This window comes from Pelobates fuscus, chromosome 6, assembly GCF_036172605.1.
Source record: "Pelobates fuscus isolate aPelFus1 chromosome 6, aPelFus1.pri, whole genome shotgun sequence".
Taxonomy (NCBI): Eukaryota; Metazoa; Chordata; class Amphibia; order Anura; family Pelobatidae; genus Pelobates; species Pelobates fuscus.
In genome coordinates, this window is record NC_086322.1 from 190,021,544 (window position 1) to 190,047,166 (window position 25,623).

Sequence of the window (25,623 nt, forward strand, 5' to 3'; positions counted from 1 at the left end):
TCATTACTTTGCAATGAAATATGTAGAACCCAACAAAGCCGTGTTTAATGATTTAGTAATAAATAAGTAAATAAATTAAATAATACAATTCCTGGCGGTATCAAGTAAATAATCATCTACTTTGCTGTAGCCTATTAAATGTAGACAGATCTTGGCATGGATATTCTTACAACAGAGACAGAAATGTTAACATAATGAAAAAAAAAGAAAATAAAATACATAAAAATCTGTATAAAAACCGAGCAGGGATATAGAGAAGATATTGATTACCTTTCTCCATGTTGCATTATTTATGCCAATGTTCTCTACTGCAGATAACTATATTAAGACTGGTACACTCTTACAAAGGTAAAAGTATATTGAAGGAAAGTGACTTAAGCAAACCAGTAAACATTCTGTTTGAGAGAGCACTTAGCCAGTAAAGTTAGTGTCACTGCCATAAAAACAAGTACTTTTATTCTGTTTTAGTTAAAGAAGCACTTACAGCTGCTCTGTGAATTCAAAGGCCATAAGGCAATTCACCTGTTTCTTCCTAAAGGGAAATTGTTGGTGAAAATGAGTTTAGTTGATTTGAAAGATCTAATTATTTTGTCTGCATTCCATTAGGTCAAACAAAATACTTTATAAATTATTCATTCTGATCTCAGTAATTGTTACTGTAATATGTATAATATAATATGTACACATGTAGCAAGTGGTAAGAATATCTGCACCTCTATCAGTACTGTAAATTAACAACTCCTTTTGATGTACCTTGTATTAAACAATGCATTGTATTGACATGAGTAGCACACAAATACCATTCTACGGGGAGATGCATTAAGCCAAAAAGAGGTACAATTTTGGGGCATGGAATTACTATGCAAACCAATAGAATGTCTCAATATTTGGCACTTTGCACACAATAGCACCTGTTTTGTTTGGACAAATCTCCCTCCTAATGCTAAACAAAAATCGGTATATTAATGTTAGTCAATTGGCTTTACAATTTTGTTTAAAGTGGATTTTATTTAAAGGCAATGCATCAACATAATTCATATGTCTACATGGGGATCAATATGTCCTGTTTCAAAGACACATGCTAACATACTCCAAAATGCTTGCAAAATGTGCCATTTGTAATAGTCAGTAGGTTTGGAGTAAAACCTTAATCAATATGAAAAAAATGTCTATTAAGATCTGCCTTAAGATGTGATCAGGTTGAGATTATTTTTACATACTTATTACTAATGGTAATAATAACATTTACACTATATATTGTTATGATATATTATAATATATACACTGTCTGTAAACTTTATATTGTGGTAAACTTAACTAAAGGTTATTAGCTTTATAGCTTTAGATTTATTGGTAGTTCCCACATAAGATGATTTGACATCTCCCACACCGTTTGTGTTTACCATAATATCCAATCCAAGATCATTACACTATAAAAATCATGCCTCTATACGTCCCTAACACATGTAAAATATTTTACTTTTTATCCCACTGATACTGTGTTTTTATTATGATCTTTAACTGCAGTATTGTGTTTGAATTGTTACCTATTAAGATGCTATTGCTTTTTTTTTTATTAGTGCCTACATATTTATATATCCACTTATTGTTGCTTTTTCTTATTCCCTGGGTGCACAGATATATTTTTTATTGGAGGGATTTTTATCCCTTTTTTGTGAGTATGTAGTCTAATAAATTGTGATTTTTATTTCATTTTAACACTAACTACCAGCTTGTTTATATTTTGTACAACACTGCTACATGATCCAAGGAAGGTCAGATTGATAAAATAACTCAAGAGACAAATTATTCATGAGAGGTGTCTCAAATATTGTAATTCACACATTTTGAGTTCATTTTTGATCCTGTCAATTATCACGTGTCTTAGAAAATGCACATATATTGTGTTTGTATGTAAATACACATTCTAAAAAATATAGTTGTCAGATTTATATACTTTAATATATTGATTTTTTGAATTACTTTTATTATTTTGCAGGGTGTACCAGGACCCGGAAACTATGAAATTATGCGCCACTTTGATAATGGACAGAGACTATCAAAATCAGCAAATATTCCACAGCCACCATTTCTTTCAAATGCCGAAGTAAGAAACATGATGGCATGATGGCATGATGTCATGTGCCCTCCACAAATGTCATTTAGCTACTTGTTTTCTATGTAGCTTTCAATTTTTCCTGAAGGTTGTTTCTAAAAACAGCTGGATGAACTTATTACCCATTAAGTAGGGCATTGGTTCAATGTCAGCTTGCATGATAATGGATGATTTCCATACTGCTGGAACAAAAACCACCATCTGAGAATTTTGTTATATGTTTATGTATATGAGTTAAACATAGGGAATAGAATAAAGAGTAAAAAGGTAAAATAAGTGCATTGACATATTAATTTGCAAACATAATTACGTAAATAAGAAATTTATTTTTACCTACAACATTTCACCACCAAGAAATTTAGCAGCTGGTGTATAGCTATTACCTGATTTATTTGATCTAATATATTTACCTTTTTCTACTTGTGAAGTAACACTTGTTTAGATTACTAAAATCCATCCTTTTTTAAAAGTTGCCTGTGCAAGTACAATTTTTTAATGTTGTTTAATTTAATCTCATCAACTTGTTTTCTAAAAAAAAAAACAGCAACAACCAGCTATCTTGAAAAAAACATTTAATTTTTTTTATTGAGAAAACAAGTTGTGTTCTCATGATAACAAGTTTTTTTCTTGAGAGAACAAGTCAGAAAAATATAAAAAAAATACTTCCTGGGCTTTCCTAGATGACAAAGAAGAATATAGAAACTGTGTTTACTACACAACCCATTCCAACAAGTGAGTTACATGCTTGTAAATGTGTTTGAGACTTGAGATAAATTATAAAATTGCCCAAATGTTAGCTTTATTAAATTGTTCTGTTCTGGAGGGTTTTACAGGGGTTTCCTGTGTGGATGATATTAATGTAATCAAATGAGTTTATTAGCAATGCAGAAGAATGCTAGCTGAAAGCCTTTCATCAGCATTTTCTTCTCTGCTACACTAGAGATTTCAACCTGCAAAATCAATCACCCCAGCCCCAGGATCATATAATGAACAACGCACAGCATTTGAGTCCTTGAAAAAAATATCAAGTATGGCACAAAAACCATTTGGTCAAACTGCAGTTCGATTTACTCAAGAGCCAAGGCTGCAACAGACACCAGGTATGCAATTAATCTCAGAACCTGTTAGTAGAATGTTTGTAACTATTCTATCTATAAAATGACAAATTGAGCCAACACTAAGAATTGAATTAGTACCCTTCACTAAAATAACAATAGCCACAACTTTTGCTGCAAAGATATTTCATAAATTGCAAAAGATGTTGCAGTTTTTAATATTACTTCTTTATCATTTCATATTTTTTTTTTACCATGTTTGTAGACATGATCATAGTGTCCATTTGTTGCCTATATTGAATATGTTTAATTTTTTTTTTTTTGTAATATAGGGCACTTAATCTCTTTATAGGCTGTTTTTATTCCAAGAATTGCCCATTATGCATATGAATCTTGGCAAACACTTTATAAACTGTAAAAGGGAAAATTAACTACAGCATGTTAAAGAAAAAAAATAATTAAATTTCATCTTAATGGCCTACTCAAAATAGCACTAACTATTTCAGGTGAGAAAGGATATCCTACAGGCAAACATTAAGCCTCAGAATTTGTCTGTAGTTTGGCATCCTTGTTACTGAAAGCTTTGTACTACCATACATCTTAATATTAAATGTTGCATATATTGCTTTACTTGCTACCATTAAACTTTAAAAAAATATATATTCAATGCTTCATAAAGCCTGCGGATAACACAATTAGCACTAATGAGCAGCATGTGTTTGATCCAAAGCAGCTTATTGAGTTATTAAAGTGATTTCATTTAAGTTTTGTATATTTTGTGATACAGAATACATACCATAATATTGTTCCAGGTCCAGGATCTTATGACATTTTCCGTCATGGATTTGCTAAAGAAATAATGAAGAAAACAACCTATGATAGCACAAAGAAAGGAGGATTTGGATCTTTTGCAGTGCGATCGCTCTCCATATCAAAAAGAGACGCATCCTTAACACCTGGCCCAGCACACTATGTTGTAAGTTTCTTACCTCATACATATATGTATTGCAGAAATGTAGTGTTTACAAGCATGGCATGTATTGCCACACTGAAGTATATTTGCACTGCCCTATGCTGAAACAAAAAATAAATAAATACATCAGGGATGCCCAAAAGGTAAATCCCCAGATGTTTTAAAACTACATCTTCCATGATGCTTTGTCGTTTTGAAGGCATTCTAAAGGATTGCAAAGCATCATGGGAGTTTTAATTCTACAACATCTGGGGATCTACTTTTTGGGCACCCTTGTTTAACATACTATCAGCATATCTGCAGCATAGTGCCCCTTTAATCAGATTTCAAAAGCAAGATTCGACAAATTAATAAAAAGATTCGACAAAAGAGGCCGTGACGGACCGCCTGGAACCCCAACCGGGTTCCTCCATCAGTCGATGCTCCTAGTGCTCACCGAGGACTCCAAGCACTCCACCCGACACCATCAACAATGTAGTCCCCACGTACAGCGTTACAGTTTGGCTGGGAACTTGCCGTCCTCCACCCACCCTGGACCCAAGACCAGGATCCAGCTTCCAGTGGGTAAACCTCTCCTACTCCAGAGAGCGTAGCAGGAACAGCTCTTAAAAAAGCTATTGATTATAATCCCAGGGGAGTATAGTGATATAGCAATCCCCAGGGTAAATATAGCCGTTTCCCCCACACATGAGATGAGACTCTATGTTGAGGTTAAGCAGGAACTCAATTTTAATGGAGGCACACTGGCCTTTATGCAAGTTTCCCAACAAGGGTGACACCCACGTGGACTTTGTTGGGCACAGGGATACAAGTTAACAAACCAATAAAAACAGCATTATACAGTGAGACACTCTCATGCAGTATACACAATCCCTCCCCTCTGCCTGGGAGATAATTAAGGCAGGTAATGCATTCACTTAATTATCTCCAGGCAGAAAAAACACCCAAAACACAACATATCCCCATGTTACATCCCCTGATAGCCCTGATTTGGGTGAACAACATATAAAAAAATCACCCAGATCAGATCAGATCAGGGATTCAGAAATTTTATGGAAGCTATAGTTTTGTCCAGGCACAGACATGGTCCCATAGAATTCCATAGAATTGTGGCTAAGTGCCACTGGAGGACCAAATGGGAACCGCAAGGTTTTCAGACCCTAAATAGTTCCAGGGCATTCGCGGCTAAGTCCCCCTTAAGTCTATTCACAGTTTTGGTCCATGTGAACAAGATGGCCACCACGTGTTCGAATGTCGAATGGCGGCCACTTCGACTGTTCGGAAGTTTAAAGGGCCACTTCGAAAGTTTGAACTGTGGCCATAAAAATCCAAAAAGGCACGAACAGTGATTTAAATCAAGTTTTATCACAAGGACCATAGTCACAGGGTAGGAGGCTGGCAAACAGGCCCCTCCAAAAACCAGTGGCGAGATCACTTTTGCCACAGAGGCTTAGGAAAACAAAACTACCTGCTGGAAATAGAAATAATAAACAGGGATTAGCTGTCATGATACTAGAGAGTAGTATAATCATATACTTACCAAGGTCAGTTCAGGCAGCAAACAAGTGTAGGTGACAGAACAAATTGATGACAGCTGGCAAAAAATATAGACACAAGCAAACAGGAAACAGAATGCAGAACCATGAAAGGTTTCTGGAAGATGACGGACATCAGATGTGCCTTATTTACATCTTGAAAGACATAATGCAAATTTATGCATGCAAAGACCGTGTTTTACCTTTAGCACAACATCGCGTATGCATCCGTGAAATTATACATAATGTGGGCAGAGTGCCATTACACAATGAAAGATTTGGTGACAATATTAATATCAGGGTAGGAGGAGATTGTTTGTGTAGGCACACATATTGCCATGTCTAGAGGTTATGTGACACCTTTGCTACCTAATGGTGGTGTCTGTTTATAAAGTTTATATGAAGCAGGACACTGTAGAAAGATTTGCATTTCCTTCAGGGTGTCCCAAGTTGTTTCTGCCTATCACAGTATGCTTGTGCCTCTTTGAGAAAATGAAACATGTGGCGGATCTGTGTCCTTTTTTTCTTCAATCAGGTAATGTAATTTGCACTCATTATATAAAAGTTAGTAACCAGTTACAACGTAAATTACAATCCAGAGTTGGGATCTGATCAATAAAATTTTCATGGACCATTTTACCGAACAATTAGTATTCTTCAACTTAAATACCCCTGTCACAAAATCATTCCCCCAAAGTCCACTTCCTAAGAATCAAGCCCCCTTATAACAGAATAATTGGGGTTTATTGTACAGATTTCTATGGCGTCCCTTTATCCAACAAGAAAAAAAAAAGCATCTTAAAAAGGCTAATATACAATTAATAAATCCTTTGCCAGTAATGTTAGCACAGCTGAAAACTGGCAAGTCTATTAAAGAAGCAATAAAACAAGTGGTCATTAGACTAGGACTTTAGGCACCCTGTGCGAAAAATCTTGACAGCGTTACCCCATCCCCTTTCATCTTCCATCTATAGTATGTGTGTGTGTGTGTATATAGTGGGCAGTAATGCACACAGTTAGTAACACACACACATTTACAGTCACACACATAGTTGCAGTAATACACATAGTTGCGGTCACACACAGTTACAGTGACACACAGGCAGACAGTCACACACACACACACACACAGTTACAGTGACACACAGACAGACAGTCACACACAGGCAGACAGACACACACAGGCAGACAGACACACAGGCAGGCAGACAGACACACATACAGTTACAGTCACACACAGGCAGACAGTCACACACACACACACACACACACACACAGTTACAGTCACACACAGGCAGACAGTCACGCACAAATAGAGCCACACACAAGTAGACAGTTACGCACACAAGCAAACAGTCACACACAGGCAGTCAGTCACACACACACACTCACAGTTGCAGTTACACACACAGTTACAGTCACACACAGGCAGGTAGTCATGCACAAATAGAGCCACACACACAGGTAGACAGTAACGCACACAAGCAAACAGTCACACACAGGCAGACAGTCACACACACACACACAATTACAGTCACACAAACAGGCAGACAGTCACATACACACACACACAGGAGACAGTCACACAAATGGAAAGTTACCTCTCTCCATTATGGTCTGTAAGGGAGGAGGCAGTTGCAGCTCCTGGAGTTGTTGAGGAAGCAGGGACTTCTTCCTGCTTACCCCTTCCTGTGCACCACTGGCTTCTGGGCACACTTAGTTCAGCCCTTGCTGCCATTTATAGCCCCACCTCTGCTGCAGGATAAGCCCCACCCCTCTCTGTAAGCCCCACCTACATTGACCATGTGTTTTTTGAGATAGTCGGCTACCCGGTGGAGGAAAATGAAAACCTCCACCCAGGTAGCAGGTGCACACACTTCACATCCAGCCATATGTGAGCTGTGTCGGCCGCATGGCGCCCCCTGTTGCCATGGCGCCCTGTGCAGCCGCACAGCTTGCACACCCGCTGGGCCGGCCCTGAGAAAGAGAAGTGGGATGCACAACTGAGCAAGAGGACACATACATTAAACTGTGTAGTTTGAGAAAATGACACCTTGCAGTTCCTCAACTTGCAGCTTTATTAAATAGTACCTGCAATACACTAATCTCAAGATCGACAGTGAAAATGTCACTCTGGGATGTTGGACTGCTAGGCAGAATTGCAAAGAAAAAACATATCTCAATCTAGTCAATAAAAATAAATGATTAAGATGGGCAAAAGAACACTGTCACTGGACAGAGGAAGATTAAAGAAAAAGTGTATAACATGGACAGGCGAAGTTTAAGTTTAAGATATTCAGACCACAAAGAAGTACATTTGTTAGATACAGACCAAGTTGCTTGAGGAGTGCTTGATGCCATCTAGACATGTTCAATTTGTTTGGGTCCTAATATGAATTCGGAAGAATTTTTCGGGCAATTCGGACATTTGGGTACCTCGAATGTCCGAATTGCCGAAGTGCCGAGGTCCCGAATTTCCGAAGTACTGAAGTGCCGAAGTTCCGAAGTTGCTGAAGTTCCGAAGTGTCAAAGTGCTGAAGTGCCGAAGCACAGTATTGCCTAAGTACTAATATACTTACCCAGTGAAAGAAGAAGAATGTTACATTGTATACAATTTTAAATAAAAAGTATACAAACATAGCCAGGATTCAGCTGTAAGCATTTGCAACACTTACAACAATCAAGTAACATACATTCATTTAAAATGTAAGTTACTAAGCCAGTCAATGTAATGACAGGAATGAATAAGTAGATAACTCCCTTATTCCCACGGTATTAGGGAGCTATCTACTAAAATGTTGAAATACCTAAATTGGTCTTTCAGCCAAATTTAAGTAATCTAAGTAAGCCTGTGGCTGCTCACTCATAAAAAAAAAAAAAAAGGTCCTCCCTCCCGAGCCCCCACCCGTGACGCGCGAGTGGGGGATTTTAAACTAAAGGGGGGTAACTTTCTCTACCCGGAAGAGTTTATGTATTTGGGGATCAGAATTTGCAAGAATTTAGAAAGATTAATGGAGATTCATTTTATACATCTATTGAAAATTACTAATAAAGACCTAAAAGAATGGCGCCAGCTGGAAATATCCTGGTGGGGCAGAGTTAATATTTTAAAATCTTATATTCTCCCCAAATGGACATACCTATTTAGGCTATTGCCATTGGTAATTCCTATTTCATGGATAAAAATTATTAAATCCTCTCTTTCCAATTTTGTATGGAGAGGCAAAAAGCCTAGGATCAAAGCAAGTACAATGAGCAGCAATAAAAAAAACAGGAGGTTTAGGTTACCTGAACATAGAAAAATACTATGAAGCTGTAATAATATCTCATGTTGCTATGTTACAAAATAACAAATCTGATACAGAGGGATGGTATTGGTTAGAATCAGATATGTGTAAAACCGAAGATTTATCTAGAGTAGTATGGAACAGCAAGGATCTGGACTATTCTTCATCGTTTGTCTTGAAACAAATATTGCCCATATGGGGAAAATTAAAGAAGAAATTAGATCTTAATGACAAGATCATGTATTTTCAAAGTATAGAAATTTTGGAATATGTCTTCCGAATATGTCTTTAAAAAATTGGAACAATAACAAGATGAAAACCCTTGAAAAGATGAAAAAACTTGCTATCAAGCGAATTTCTTCTGCCCAATCGAGAGCTCTTTTCCTACCTAAGAGTAAAAAGTTATCTAGCGAAAAAAATAATTCTTAATAGATGAGTTGTATATAATTCTTTAAAATTGATATTCAATTGCAAAGAAAATCAAAAAATGTTTTCTAAATGTGTGAAATTACTGGATTCTAGAAATTCAGAGGTCTATCCCTCCGCTATTAAGAGTTGGGAAAAAGTTTTAGACATATCCATAAACCCTGGAATGGTTTGCCGCATTAGTTAAGACAAATACGTATGTTCATTAATTCTCCTTAGTTGAAACACATTATAAAGTAATTAATAAGTGGTATATGGTTCCATCTAAACTAACAAGAATTTCACCTCGTAATGATGATAATTGTTGGAGATGCGGAGAGAGTAGGGGAGATTATTTACACATTTGGTGGAGTTGCGCAAGAGTTGTATTTCTGTGGCATATTGCTATATCTATACTAAGAAGAATGGGTAAAATTGAAATAGAGTTTAGACCGGAAGTCATGTTGCTTCACTTAGAATGGCCTAACAGAAAAAAGTTGCCTTGTAGCTGTAAACATAATAATAGCTAGAAACTGGAAGAAAACACAGGTATTTTCTATGTTCTATCTTACTCAGCAGATCAAATTCCAGATTCAAATGGAAATGGGGGTCAATAAAATCAGAAATCACCATAAAGAGATAGAAATTGGGCTGAATTGACTGGAAATTTTAGAACAAAAAGAAAAGGAATTGCTATTGGAAACATAATCTAGTGGTACATGAAAAAAAGAGAGGTATATATAAAGATTCAATGACATATTTCCCCGTGACTGAACGAGTGCATTAGATATGTAATATAGAAGGAAAAGAAAGGAAAGGGAAAAAGGGGGAGAGAAGAGGGAGAAAAGGAAAAAGAGTAAGAAAAAAGAGTGCTCTGTATCATTTTACACAGCGTGGGAAAGTTCTTTGGAATTTTCCCATGCTGTGTAATTTGACTCATAATCCACCAATCAGAGAGTTATGAGTCAAATTACACAGCATGGGAAAATTCCAAAGAACTTTCCCACGCTGTGTAAAATGACGCAGAGCGCTCTGATTGGTGGATTTCAAACCAACCAATCAGAGTGTTGTGACAGGTAAATGTAGAGACTTACCTGTCAGTCTCTTCACTTATGTGTCAGAGCACTCTGATTGGATGGCTTAAACCCACCAATCAGAGTGCTTTGAGCCTAATTGCAGGGCTCAGTCTGCACTGAGCCCTCGCCGGGTGAAGATGGATTTTTTTTTTGTGCTCGTTTTTTTTTTTTAATTGCGTCTGTTATTATGGATTTTTATTTGGCCTTTTTTTGGGGCTGAAGAAAGAAGATTTTAGAAGAAAGAAAACATTGAATGGTAAGTTTTATTTTTTTACAGGTACTTAGTTAAAGGTTCCCCCCTCATTATTTTTAGGTTGAGGGGGGTAGGTAGGGAGTTAATTTTTTGGGGGGGAAGGGGTGACTAGGGGTTTGGGGACCCCTAGTCACCTGGGGGGGTAACATTTTTTTAGGGACCCCACCCACCGCTCAGGGGTGGGGGCTCGGGGGGAGGACAATAGGTCCCCCCTATTAGTATTTAGGCCCCACACCCACTGCTCAGGGGTGGGAGCCTGGGGGGGAGGACCCCCATTTAGTTTAAAAGCCCCCACTCGCGCGTTGCAGGTGGGGGCTTGGGAGGGGGGACCCTATTTTTTTATTTATTTTTTCACAGTGAGCAGCCACAGGCAGCATTAGCCCAATAGCTGCTTATGCTTCTACTAATAAGTGCAGGCAACTTATTTTTATGAATAGTATAGCCCTTTTCCTAATTATGCACACAGGCCACAGGCTGCTCACTGTTTACTAGACATGCCCCTACTCGCAGTATAGCGAGTAGGGGCAGAATTTACTAATAATAAGTAATTTTTACTTAGTATTAGTAAATTTGGCTGAAAGACCAATTTAGGTCTTTCAGCCTTTTGGTAGATAACGCCCTAATACCGTGGAAATTAGGGAGTTATCTACTAAGCGGCTGCAAGAGAAGTCCTGAAATTCCGAAATGCCGAAGTTCCGAAATTCCAAAGTTCCGAACTGCCGAAGTTGCTGAATTTTCAAAGTGCCGAAGTTGCCAAAGTTCCGAAGTGTTGAAGTGCCGAATTGCCGAAGTCCCGAATCGCGAAAGTCCCGAATTTCGAAATGCCGAACCGAACCGAAAATTTTCCCCATGCACATGCCTAATGCCATCTGTCAAGCATGGCGCAGGGAATGAATAGTATGAGGGTGCTTTGGTGGTGGTAAAGTGGGAGATTTATACAAAGTAAAAGCGATCACCCCATTTTGTAATGCCATATCATACCCTGTGGACAGCATTTGATTGGACCCAAACAGCTCTAAACCATGCAAGAACTATTTAGCGAAGAAGCAGTCAGTGCCAGCACAGTCAACAGATCTCAACTGTATTGAGTTGAATTTTGAAACTGCTTTTTAAACTCCTGTTTATTCATTGTGTAGCTAGCAAGTAAACTGCTTTATATTTGGAATCTCCACGGTGAATTATTGGACATGACTTGAAATAAGTATTTGGGTTTATTCACTATATGCCCAGTTGTAGTAAATTAATCAATGACAACATTTTCAACAAAATAAGCTGGTATGAAAACAATCTGCCACTCATTTGTAGTCACATCATTTTGACTTTTGACATTGTCTTCTAAGCATTCAATCAATCTATTTTTTGCACTACTGAAAGATTGCACTAACAGTGGCATCACGTGTGACCTCACAATGTACTCACATTATCTTCGTAGATACAGGTGCCCGGTGTTTATGTGTGTTTATGCAGTAGAAAAGTTATATCTCTTCTGCTAGGCTGGCAGAAAAGAAGTAGGCAAAGGAAGGTATGACAAAGAATATGCGGTCTTTTTGTATTTGAATGGAATGATCATCAGTCTTTGATGAAGTCTATGTGTGTGTACATTCACCTGAAATTGTCATCATGGTTTTAATAATTTCTCAGCACAGCTGGGAGCAAAGAGATAGGGAGTGGAAGGAATAACTCGTAAAGAATGTGTGACTTATTGGTAATGGGAGTGTGGGGCTGTTTGTGTGTGGTGACACTAAGCTATTTGTGATGGGAAAAGTTTGGATATATATATATATTTTTTTTGCCTTGCATTTTAATGTTGATAGTAACTATCATAAGTAAAAAAAAATAAAGCATGGGAGGTGAAGGGGGAATGGCTAATGGCAATTTCTATCCTGTTAGTGTTTTCGATATCACCATATATCAGTTTAAAGCATAGAAATGTCTTTTTTAATTACTTTTATGTTAGTGCATTTAGTGGATTTGTGTCTCCTCCTTATGGTACACAAATAAATATTGACTCAATCCAATTAAAATGTAAATGTTTTCGGCAATATAATTTGCTGTGCTAATAATGAAATGGTTAAGTGATGTAAACTAGCTTCCATTACCAGCTTACATGACTTATAAATAAAAACAAGGACTGGTGCATAAATAGCTCTAATTCCGTTAGTCCATTTTCAGCCTAGACTTTTCCCTTTCAGCCTTCAAAAACACCAGAAGTACCGATTAGGGAAAGCCTTTGAATGTGTAATTCTGGATGCATTATGATTTCAAGAAGATATTGTGACATCACAGCCCTTTTATAGCAGGATATTTATGTGTGTTTTGTTGTCAAGGACACCAGTTGTGCTACAGCAATCTTTAGAGTTAATGATCTTCTTAAAGACCAGCAGTATTTGACACATTTTCATCAGAAAAATAAAATAAGAAGAACTGACCTGTAATGCTGTATTGTTTAAGGCACGAACACTAAATGTTATTTACAATTGTAGTTCATTGGATCATAAGTATTGGTCAGTTACCATTCAATTTGCAAGTAATGACCTAGCTAAGAAAAACGTGTACTGTGTTAAATGAGTAACTCATATATATTACATTTTGTGATGTTCTCAACATTTTTTGAACCAGTTTTTTATTATTGCATACAACATTTTACTGTTTCTCTCTCTCTCTCTCTCTCTCTCTCTCTCTCTCTCTCTCTCTCTCTCTCTCTCTCTCTCTCTCTCTCTCTCTCTCTCTCTCTCTCTCTCTCTCTCTCTCATATCTAAATATGTACTGCAGCAAATCTTTTATTGCCAAGCAGTGTTTTGTTTAGGCTTGAACAGCAAGTGATTGCTTTTTTATACATACTGCATCAACTCTTGCATTATTGTGTTATGTGTTTAATTCTGGCTTTCCCTGTTTTTTATTTTTATTTTTTTTGCTCCATGCTTTGATCTGTTTATTATATTACACATTTCTTACATTTTACATTTACATTTAGAATTGTCTCCCTTGCAGCATTAGCCCAATAGCTGCTTATGCTTCTACTAATAAGTGCAGGCAACTTATTTTTATGAATAGCATAGCCCTTTTCCTAATTATGCATCATTTTCCTATTTTCTTTGTATTTTAGGTCAAGGACAAAATTGAAGAACCATACAAACATCAAACATCATCTGTCTTTTCATCAGGAACAGAAAGGCTATCTTCACAGATAGGTGCAAAGGTATAGTAAAACCACAGCCCTTATATTCTCTTTGTTGGAGTTGGAGTTGGATTTTCATTTGAAAAAATATGTTTTTACTGAGGCAGAAAAAAACCCTCTGTCTATTATTTTTGTCAATGATTAAATATGCTTAATTTATTTTATAATATATTTGCTTTACCATCTGAATTTCTTGTGTCTTGAGCGTAATGATGCATTTCTCCTATCAAATACTTGTGTAATTGCCCAACTCAACCTGACACACACCTTAAAGGGACACTCCACTGCGCAAGTGGGGTATATCTAAATATGCTGCAAAAGTTGCATGTCTCTTGTCTGCTGACTTTACAAACCCTCCCCTTGTTCCCCAGCCCAGACTTTATGTGGCTGTCCAATCACAGACTTCCTAATGTAGCTCAATGAGATGTCTTTGCAAGGCAGGTGTTATAGGCAATTCCCCACCTGTCAACAGGGCCAGTGCAAGGATTCTTGCCTCCCTAGGCAACAATCCATTTTGCCGCCCCCTAATGAAGGCAATTACATTCTTTCACTAATTCTGAATTGCAATGAAGAGTCATTTAGGGAAGAAAACACAGTGCGTAGAAACACTCATCCAGTATATGCGTACACACGTACACACGTACACACACTGCATAATACATCCATCCATCCATCCACACAGACTGGCTATTACATACATTCATACACTCATACTGTCTAATGCATAGATCAATACACACATACTGCCTAATGCCTACATCAGTGTTTCCCAACCCAGTCCTCAAGGCACACCTACCAGTCCAGGATTTAAGGATTACCCAGTTTTGTCTAAGGTGTTTTTTCTTTTTTTTCTAAAAACACCTTAGACAAAACTGGGTAATCCTTAAATCCTGGACTGGTAGGTGTGCCTTGAGGACTGGGTTGGGAAACACTGGCCTACATCAATAGACACATACTGCCTAATACATATATCAATACACTCTTTTTCAATGCATTTGGTGATATTTCATTTGTAATAATATTGAGATTTAATTTATGTTACTGTGAACATTTTTTGGTTTAATATAGAATTCTATTAATATATATTATAAATATAATGTAATATATAAGTATCTAATTACATGGTCACACTCACACACACACACACTAGTACACACACTGTCACTCACACACTCTGACATACATACATACACATTTTCACTAACACGCTTTCACTGACAGACAAGTGTAACTATCCACATTCTCATTAACACACACTCTCACTGACATACACAGTGCCGCTTACACACTAACTAACATACACACTCTCACTGACATACAGTGTCAGTTACACATTTTCACTAACACTCTCACTGACATACACAGTGTCACTTACACACTTTCACTAACACACACTCTCACTGACATACAGTGTCACTTACACACTCTCAATAGCATACAGTGTCACTTACACACACTATCACTAACATACACACAGTTTCACTTAGGCGTAAGTAGAAACCACAGGGCCCCAGCGTGAAAATTTCCCTGGGGGCCCACACCCCATACGTCTACCCCAACCCCAAAAGTCCCCGCCCCCCACATGTCCCCACCCCCACACATGAAGACAAACAGATACACATGCAGACACACATAGACATGTAGACACACACATACATAATACAGAAACACACATACATACACACATACACAAAGAGACCCATACATACATACACACACACACACTCTCTAACTGACATACACAGTGTCACTTACACACTCTTACTGACATACACAATGTAATTTACACACAGTCACTAACACACACCAGTGTCACTTACACACACACACACACACACACACACGGTCACTGACATACACACAGTTATACTTACCCACTTACATACTCTCCCTAACACACACACATACACACACACAGTCACTCAAGCACAAACTCACACCACTTTACATATAGTTACACTTATTTATAAACACAGCAATTCAATACACACAGACCAATTTACCATCATACACTCATACTCATAATTAGGTCCACTTACCTTCAGATGGATCATTCATAAGTGCTGTGAATGAAGGAGAGGGGTCCAGCCCGCAGGTAGCTGCTGTTCCTGGTGGGGGGAGCAGGAGAGCCATGCACTGTGAGCACAGGCTACTTCCTGTTCCCCTCAGTGTTCTTCCGGTGTTCACAGGCAGGGGGTAGCCAGGATACTAAGTCATGTCATGGCTTTCCCTGTCTGCAGGAAGCACAGTGCTCTGCTCGGTGCAAGTGGCTGCAGAGAGAGCCCAGCAGCTGAATGGCTGCGCTGGGGGGTGGCTAAGGAGCCGCTCGCCCAGTACACCAGCCCCAGACAGCAGCAGGGCAGCTCACCAGGAAACCTCCCGGTGGGCGCCCCCAAGAGGCCAGCGACCCAGGTGAATGCCATATTTGCCTAATTGTAGAGCCGGCCCTGCCTGTCAATCACATCCTTGGCATTACACCTCTGTGATAGTAATACAAAGCATCTAATGCCTCCCAATTATCTTGCTCCCAGCCACTCTGTTACTCTCCCAACGGGCATTTTTCAAACAAGAGGTAGTCTGGGACACACTGACATGCTGGCAGTGAATATAGCGTGTCTATGTCAGCGCAGAGGTACATGGATTGAAACATATGGTGGGTGTTACATTGCTGTAACACCCACAGACAAGCAGGAAGTAACTTTATAACAGATCTTAAATCCTAAATCACTATGATAAAGGATATATCTAGGATCTTTTATTTTAATGGACTACCCCGTTCCTTTTGAATTCGCTGCCCTATGTGATCAGACTTAATCTAGCCTCCAGTCCTTTAAGAAGTCACTGAAAGCACATGCATACCATCTTCTTGGATGACATTTTCTATTTCACTGGCCTCATAACTCCACTTTTAGCAGCCTATTTGAACACAGGTATCTTATCTATCAATTCCTCGTGCCCTCTGATATGCTGTTATTTCTCTTCTGTGTGTCTTTAACCCTTTATCATAGATTGTAATCTCATTTAAGCAGGACCTTTTGTCTCTGTTATTTCCGTAAATTACTTGTAAATTACTGTAATAATAATAATAATAATAAAGTGAGCCTCTCATGACAGGTTCGCATTAAGATGTGCCAAATGTCCAACAAATTTTATGAAAAAGTCCAAAGGACACAGTCCGCAAATTTCTCCTTTGCCCGGTTGATACAGCTTCTTTGGCAATAGCGCTGGTTAACGGTACATAAAAAGCAAGAAAAAAAAGGGCCAGTGGTGTAGTATTTTCAGGTAAGTATAAAGACACAAAACATTATTAGGAGAATTTTATGCTCACACGTGTAAGAGCTAGTGACCAGCTCCATGTGTGACAACAGGTGTTGATACATTTCCCACTTATTGATAACAAACACAGGATCCAACGCTAGGTGTTCAAACATTGGTGTGTGGTACAAAAGAGGAGAAAACCTCTATGCGTTTCACCTCTATACAGGCTTTATCAAGTGAATCAAGTAAGTTCACTTGATCAAGCCTGTATAGAGGTGAAATGCATTGTAGTTCCTGTCTTTTTTATTAGCAATAAAGTGTATTTGACACATACTTCTTTGTGTCTTAGAATTACATTGTATTGCTTTTATGATTATTCTGTTTTATTGGTTCCTGACACCTTGGACAAAAAAAAGAGAATATATCACCTATGCTGTGATTTTTGAGCAGTTTTCTCTGCTCTATAAATTGTTAGTATATTTATTTTCTCTTTACCAACACTATTTTGCATATCAGAGGGCACTATTTTGCTTTTGTTTTTATATTTTATGTAACAACCAAGGAAGGGGCTTAAACATTAGTAACATCAATTTTATGGGGACTATACCATCCTAAAGCCCTTCATATTGAGCATGAATTATAAGCTTCATATTTGTGTTTGTGTTTCCATTTTTTGTTTTTGACCTGTCACTAATAGCTACTATAAAATACAATATTGTGTTTTGCTTCTCCTTTGTATGTGACCACTCACCAATATTTGAACACCTAGCAACTCATCTGTTTTGGATATATCCTTAATTGGGAAATGTTCCACTACACATTATCACACCTGGAGCTGGTCACTAGCTCCTACACTTGTGAATGTAAAATTTACCTATTTATGTTGTGTGTCTTTATACTCACCTGCAAATACTACACCATTGGTCCTTTTCTCTTCTTGATTTTTATGTAACATTAACCTGCTCTGCTGCCAAAGACGTTATATCACCTAGTTAAAAGAGAATATTTTGGAGTCTGTCCTTTGGACCTTATCATAATTTTCCATGGACATTTGGTACATCCTGTTTCCTTGTGTTCTTTGTCTATTGTAAGTTTGTCTAGGCGGTCATTGAGGGACTACCCCTTTACAGTGATTGCAGTGATTGCAGCCTGAGGTAATCCAGTGTATCATTGTTTAGCGCTTATCCTTCTTTGTATTTCTGTATTCACTTTAAAAAGGAATTTAATGTTATTGCAACATTGCTACTGGTGAAGAAAACATTAAATACACATACGGTTATTCATTAATTGTAGGCAAGTTAAAGTACATTTAAAGTAATGTTCATGTTTTATGCCATAATAGCTGAAATGTACCTGACTTGGAGTATTTTTCCAATTCAGATATTTTGGCTAAAATTTTATATTTTTACCAAAATTTTAAATGACTGACATTTGCACTTTAGTTAATAACCATTAACAGCCATTATCCAAAAACAGCCAATTACCACTTGTCTAATTGGCTTAGATAAATGCTTCCCTATTGCTTGAATAATGCATTTTAACAGAGGAGATGGTAAAGATTATTTAATATGTTCTGAACTTAATATTTCATTTCCCATAAGATGTAGGCTTTGTTTCTCTTTTAGCTTCACTTATGGTAAAAACATTCATGGTAATGTTCTCTTGTTGCTAACAACTTTTCAAATGACCAGTATACATACATTCTGTCATCCAAATGTGTTATGTATTTATGTCAGTGCTAGCTAACTAGAATTTGTAGAATGTGTGTGGCACTTTATGGCTTTTTTTACAACCAATTGGAAAAGTAATGTTCTGTTGCACTGCATAATATGTGTCATGGCAGCTTCACCCGCAGCCAATGTTTTTGTATAATATATAGTTCTTTGCTTTAAAAAGTGGACAACTTTGACCTATGGGAAAATAATACAAGAAAAAACAAACTGTAATGTATTATAACTAAAGGAATAAACTTAAAATAAAAAATGCATAAGCTACTTAATATACAATTAAACAGGATCTGAAAAACAAAAGCAGAAAATAAAATGTCTTACTACTCTTCCAGCACGTCTCACTTGGGAGATTGTTTCTTTTGTCTGCAACAAACGTCAATGCTACCGTTTTAAAAGATGCTGGACTCTCCGTGAACAGTATCTTGTCTGCATGCTACAAGCCTCAGAGTCTAATCCATGAGGTTTGCATCCTGTAACCTAGCAACTAAGAATGTGCTTGATGTCAGTACATAACAGTAGATTAACAAGTTCAGATGCACAGAGAATATCCATTGTTTAACAAGAAATTTTATCTTTTTAGGTTTATGATTATATTCTGCATTTACATAAAAATACATTTTTTAATTTTATAAGGCTACTTAAAATATCAGCAAACCAATCTGAAGATTCAGTACCATCATATGGCCATATTGTGTAACGTCTACCACTATTTCACAGTACCCCAACATCAGTGGGTCATAAAATAATTACAACATGGGAGACAAATGGAATAGTGCTAGTGCTAAATAAGCCAAAGTGTATTTTAATATTCAGTTGTATGAGCATTGTGAATATATAAAATGCAAAATGAATGTGATAAACACAATTAGAAAATTCAGTCAAAACAAAGCAATTAAATTGATGTGTTAATTCACAATGAATATCATATCATCTGCTCTATGAAAATCACAATTAAAGTGACATTACTATCCAAAACCTCCCTAAATTTATACTGTCCTTTGGTCAGCCCCAAAGGAATTTGGTCTGGATTCCAAGAATCGGGGGCACATCCGGAACATACATTGAGCAGAATGGTGCTGCCGTAGTGACCAAAATGTATACATAATACAGATAAACATTTTTATAAGGCTACTTAAAATCACCTATCTCAGCAAACAAATATGGGGATTCAGTTTCATCATATGACCATATTGTGTTAAGCTTCTTTAGACGTAATGGTCATCTTCTGTAGGAGTTATGGTCATGGTGCCAGACGTTTCCTGGCACTATCCCGCTATCAAAATGTAAGCTATTTTGATTGATTTGACATGTACCTGGGTACCCTGTACGCCCATGATCTGCAAATATCTTTGGCATCTGGTATTCTACAAAGTATCTAAATTTATTCAACCTCTGACACCTGCTGTTTGAGGGAGTGCTTTGTTAGGGGTTCCTTATTTCAAGGTGTATGGATGATATTATTATAAAACCAATACCACTCAACAGGAAACCAAAGCTGAATTTGCTGGGTATGCCTACAATCCAAAGACCTTTAAAGATACAAGAGATTATGCATACAAGATATGCCACGTTTCACTCTGTGTTCCCTGCTGATCAGCTGAGAATGTTAGGATGGAGACAGGACTAGTAACATGTAATTGGTAAAGTCATTAGCTATCTGCATCAGACAAACAAAAATAATATTTCTAAATATGGTCAATATTCATTTATTGAAAAAACTCGAAATCTCTGATTTGCTGACAGTATTATCTAATACTTTGGCCAATTACTTGTATGTGTTCAATGCGATCAGTTCTGTGACTGAAATCTTATTATACTTTTGTCATCAGATTTTTGTGAATACCATGTTCCTGTTTTAAAGATTACCTATTATTTTTTACAGTTTGACATTGCACAGTATATGTGTTTAATTAAAAAGAAAGTGTTGGAAGGTTAAGACAGGATGGGAATTTTAACAGTGGAATGTCCAGGGACATGTGATATACTGCATATATTGAAATGTAAAAAAATTGCTGTGTAAAGAAGCAGTACTTAAAGGAACACTGCAAGCACTATCTAAAACAGACTGGCTTCTTACAGTTGGGGGGGGGGTAAGGCAAGGGAGAGTAGGGGGGGTGAGGAGGGTTATTTCAAGGTTTAAATAGGTCAAAGAGTGAGGCACCTTTGACAGGGCAGCATAAAAAAAACTAAGCGTTTTTGAGCAATCCTCTCAAAGGACAGAAAGGCTACATGCATCTAAATGTGTATACTTTATAAGGGTGCTGCTGGTGACCAAAAGATTCAACATAAAACTTCAGTGCACTCTACTGGAGAACTCAAAGTTTTGGAAAACACCTTACCATTTTGAGATTTAGTTACAGTATGTGATCAATGTGATCAAGTATCAGCCTGCTGCAAGTCCAATGTGCCTCATGTATGTATGTATGTATGTATGTATAAATGGATATCTATATATTTAGGTCTATGTCTCTATATTTTTTTTCTTTTCATTTATTTTTTATATATTTACATGTAACTACCTCAGATACGATATACATGTATTGTTGTTAAAAGTAATAAAATAAATACCTTTAAAATAAATATCTTTGGCAAAGCCATATGCAACAGTAGATAATCATTGTTAAACCAGCCTGAAGCTAAACATAGCTCTACATGTTAATCCTATTTATACATTTTCAGAAGAATCAGAAATTACATGTTTTCTACTTCTATAAACTAATTTAATTATTTTACTTTTTACCGAAGTAACAATTATTCATCTTTAAAAATGCTATGTCTAGCAGATTGTTTTAGTTGGCATATGCCTGAAATTTAAACACATTTCATTTTGAATATTTCAAAGGTAGTACAGAGTACTGCAAGTATAAGAATATATTACAAAAAAAATGGTTGGGAAAAGTTATAATCCAGGATCCTCCTAATGAGGGTGGGCTCAGAGCTACTTTGTGCCATTCTGGGGTCAAGAAAGATATATTTTCCTAGTTTGTTGCAACATTGGATGTGCTTCAAACTTTTTTTTTTTTTGCCTTCTTTTGGATCAACAGCAAAAACAAATGTGAGGAAGGCTGAACTTGATGGACGCAAGTCTCTTTTCAGCTATGTAACTATGTAACTACCAGGTACAATCAATGGATACATGTGCCTGTGAAAAGGTGAATGGATTATCAACAGGATACAGACTTCTCCACAGAATGAAGACAACAGCTAAAATTAAGTAAAATAATAGAACAAGATGACAATCACTTTGAATATAATATTAAATCTGATGCGGAAGGCCACTGGAGTAAGCAGGAGGGTAGCAAAAAGCAGCGGCACAACAGCAGTGAGGTAGGGCTTCCCCTCTGCCCCAAGCTGGAGTGTAGGTTGGCATCTGAAGGCCGCAGACTCAGATTCTTACAAAGTACAAGTCCCACTCACACACGAGAGCAGAGAGTCCTGATGTTCACACGCCTGTTACTGCAGAATGACCTATGCTGGTGTGGGCAATGTTTTGTGGCTGAACACCTAGAGGCCTTCAGACTGGGGGATGAACAATAGGCCGAACACGCAGTCGTACAGATGCAATACCTAAAGTCACTTCTCTGATCACCTCGCCAGTCACTCCTCTGATCATCTGTTTTTGATACGATTGGTGCTGCTGAACGCTCCTCCAATGCTGCCCAAAAACTCTCAAAGATAGCCTCCAGTCTTATGATGGAGTGCTCTATGGAGCTTGGTAGAGTTGTCTGTAGCAGCTTCGGGTCTTTTTTGTTGGGAGCAAAAGCATCAACCATCTTATGTGTGCTCTGATATGACAGAGCTGACAGGAGTATACAGCTGAAAGTAATTCACCATAGATAGAACAGTCCAGTGAGGGCTGGGTTAACCCCCACTGGCCCTGTGGGGAGAGGAAAATAGGACTACAGAGGAATCCTGTAGTGGTCAATGCCATGTGAACTAAGGAGAGCGGCAAACTCTCCCGTCCAGCTATTCAACACGCCTCTCAGGTACTCCAGAGAAATCCGATGGCAGGCACTGTAAAGTACTGATCCAAAGTACCCAATCTAGACACTGGGTGCCGACTGAGAGTGTTAGGAGTTGGAAAACTTGAAGAATATTAGCTCAGGAGTAGGAGCTCCAGTAAGATGTGTCCTGCCGCCATGAAGAACAGGCCCTGCCTTCTAAACAATATGTTTCAAATTGATATTTTATGTCCCTACACTTTTGCTACCCCTATTTTTAATATCTATTGTTTGTCTTAAATTACAAAGAGTTAATGGAGTCAGGTTATTTTTCCCAAGAATGAAAAAAGAGAGACCTGCTAAATAGTAATAATTGCTTCACCCCAGTGAACAAACCCAACTAATATATATGCACTCCAGGATGCTATGGAATAAATATAGCATAGATCCTGCAGAACCTTACAGACCTTATGTTACCAGTATTATAATTAGAGCATTCCTCCAATTACTAGCTAAAACACAGTGAACTAAAAAAATACAAAATACCCTAGTTCCTGCAATCGATCTGAGAGCCTACATACCAGATTATCTAATTCAATAGCACCTTCCTTCTAGATGTCTATTACATCGGCTTATTGGGAGTCCCCAGATTGCTTACAATAGGGGTGCCCGAAAAGTTGGATCCCCAGATGGTGTAGAACTACAATTCCCATGATGCTTTGAATGCCTTTAGAATGACAAAGTATATTGGAAGCTGTAGTTTAAAAACATCTGGAAATCTACATTTTGGGCACAAGTGGCCTACAAAACTAGCCTATTTACTAATTCCACCACCCTTTTCTCCACACCTCACATAGTGCCCAAGACAATAAAAAACAAGTTCCAATGCAAATTTTGGTGCATATTCCCTTCATCCAGGACCAAGATTATGTAATTGGGACCTTGATATGATATTCCAATATACCATTTTAAATATTTTAACATATGAATTTGGCATTCAAACATAACAGTAGACATGTCTCTTGTACTGCAAACTCTAAGATAAAACAAAACAAAAAAACAAAACCTATTCATATTATAGTTAACATCTGACTTCCTATTATATCACTAGAATCTAATAAACTCCCTGTTACTCTAGTAAAACTATTTTAAACAAATACAGCTGCTTTTCAGATTTTCTATGATCTGTCATATTTGTCCAAAATTATTGTTAATCACAATATTGTCACTTCCACTTGAAAAGCTTGCTTGCTTTAAGTCATTTTTTTTTATTGTTTTTATGTAAGTAAACTATTTTTATTCTGGTACAATGCCTGTTAAATTTGTGTTTTATCTAACATTCTCAACAGAAGGATCGTTAGAGCTTACTTTACTATATAATGATGACCAGATGCTCAGAAATTTAGGCTTCTGGTTGTGTGAAATGGTTGAGTGGATTAACTATGCCAGTGACAGCAGGTTGGTGTAAATGTATACAATGTTGCACTCACTTTCTTTATTTATTACCAAAGAAACCAGTGGTAAACAGATGGTTCTGGTTACAACTGTCTATGTGGTGAATGCAGATTCTAAAATAGAAAATGGCTGCATTTTTTTGTAAGCATTGCAGAAATAGTTTTAATCTCTTTGGCATACACTTTGGATTGATACTTGACCCATTCCTCTTTTAAAAGAAGTTGTTATTATGTGTCTAAGTTATCTGAGCAGGACAGATAGGTAGGTGAGCACTGGAAAATAGATAAATAAATAGTAAATCATATTGATATCTACAATGTACCAATACATAATATATGCCCACATATAAACTATGCATGTATTAGTTTTGTAGCATGTTTTTTTTTATTCTCTGCAATTTAAGAATTCGATCACGTTGTTTATACAGCCCAAACCTCCCCTGGCTCTGAGACACAAATTGCGAATGTTCATCCTTCTGGATGCATTTGGTCTGGATTTTGTTTAAAAGTAATGCTTAGCTAATATTCTAGATCCTATCTTTCATATATCATTGAAATGCAAAAAGCACTGATATAAAACAGACAAAAAAATGCATCCTGCTAAATGGAGAGGATTCAATCTGACCAGAATTGGCTTTAGTAAATATGAGAATTACTAATTCAGTTGGCATTCGGACATTTTCACCAAATTTTGTTAATCTATTTTTTAACATGATGACGAACCAAGCTTACCACATTCACTAGGCTGTAATAGTGGGCTTTACTTGGGATGTTAAAGGCAAGACAGAGATCGTAAAAGTGATGCAATTATTTTTATCTTTAGCACTTATTGCCTCTTGCATTGACTAACACTACTACTTGTCTAATGACCAATAGGATTCTTTCAATCAATTGGCTTACAGTTGCTGGAGAGTTATACTGGAAGAGAGCAGGGCATGATGCCTTCTCGCTACGATTAGGGTGATGGGAGTAGCTAGGGATTTGGGGACCCTTGTGCAACATGGGGTTGTTACTATTATTTGGAGGGGGGTTGGACAATAACAAATATTTTATAATTAAAAAGCAAAGAAAGAAAAAGGAAAATAAAAACAAGTTACTTTTGTGCTATCCCAAATCCCTATGCACATTTAAAACTGGAGGCTTTTTAGTATCACTCCAATGGCGATTACAGTTTAAGTTCACCTGCCTGTTTGTATTTGCTTTTGTAATACATAGCAGTTATACAGCATTTTACAGTGCTGGCGCCAACCCCATGTGTGCTTTTGTAATACATAGCAATTATACAGCATTTTACAGTGCTGCCGCCAACCCCATGTGTTCTGTATTACGGGTTAATAATTGTATAGGAGTTTAGAAAAATAC

The 25,623-nt window shown here is 37.3% G+C and overlaps 1 protein-coding gene across 1 annotated transcript in view; it reads left to right on the forward strand.

Annotated features, from left to right (window-relative positions):
* The window catches only part of STPG2 (sperm tail PG-rich repeat containing 2), a 512,492-nt gene that overhangs the window by 128,159 nt on the left and 358,710 nt on the right, over window positions 1-25,623 (forward strand). The window contains exons 8-11 of the mRNA XM_063458613.1: window positions 2,000-2,107; window positions 3,057-3,216; window positions 3,984-4,147; window positions 13,807-13,899. Of these exons, the coding sequence (XP_063314683.1) occupies window positions 2,000-2,107; window positions 3,057-3,216; window positions 3,984-4,147; window positions 13,807-13,899 (525 nt within the window). The remainder of the gene's footprint in view (window positions 1-1,999; window positions 2,108-3,056; window positions 3,217-3,983; window positions 4,148-13,806; window positions 13,900-25,623) is intronic.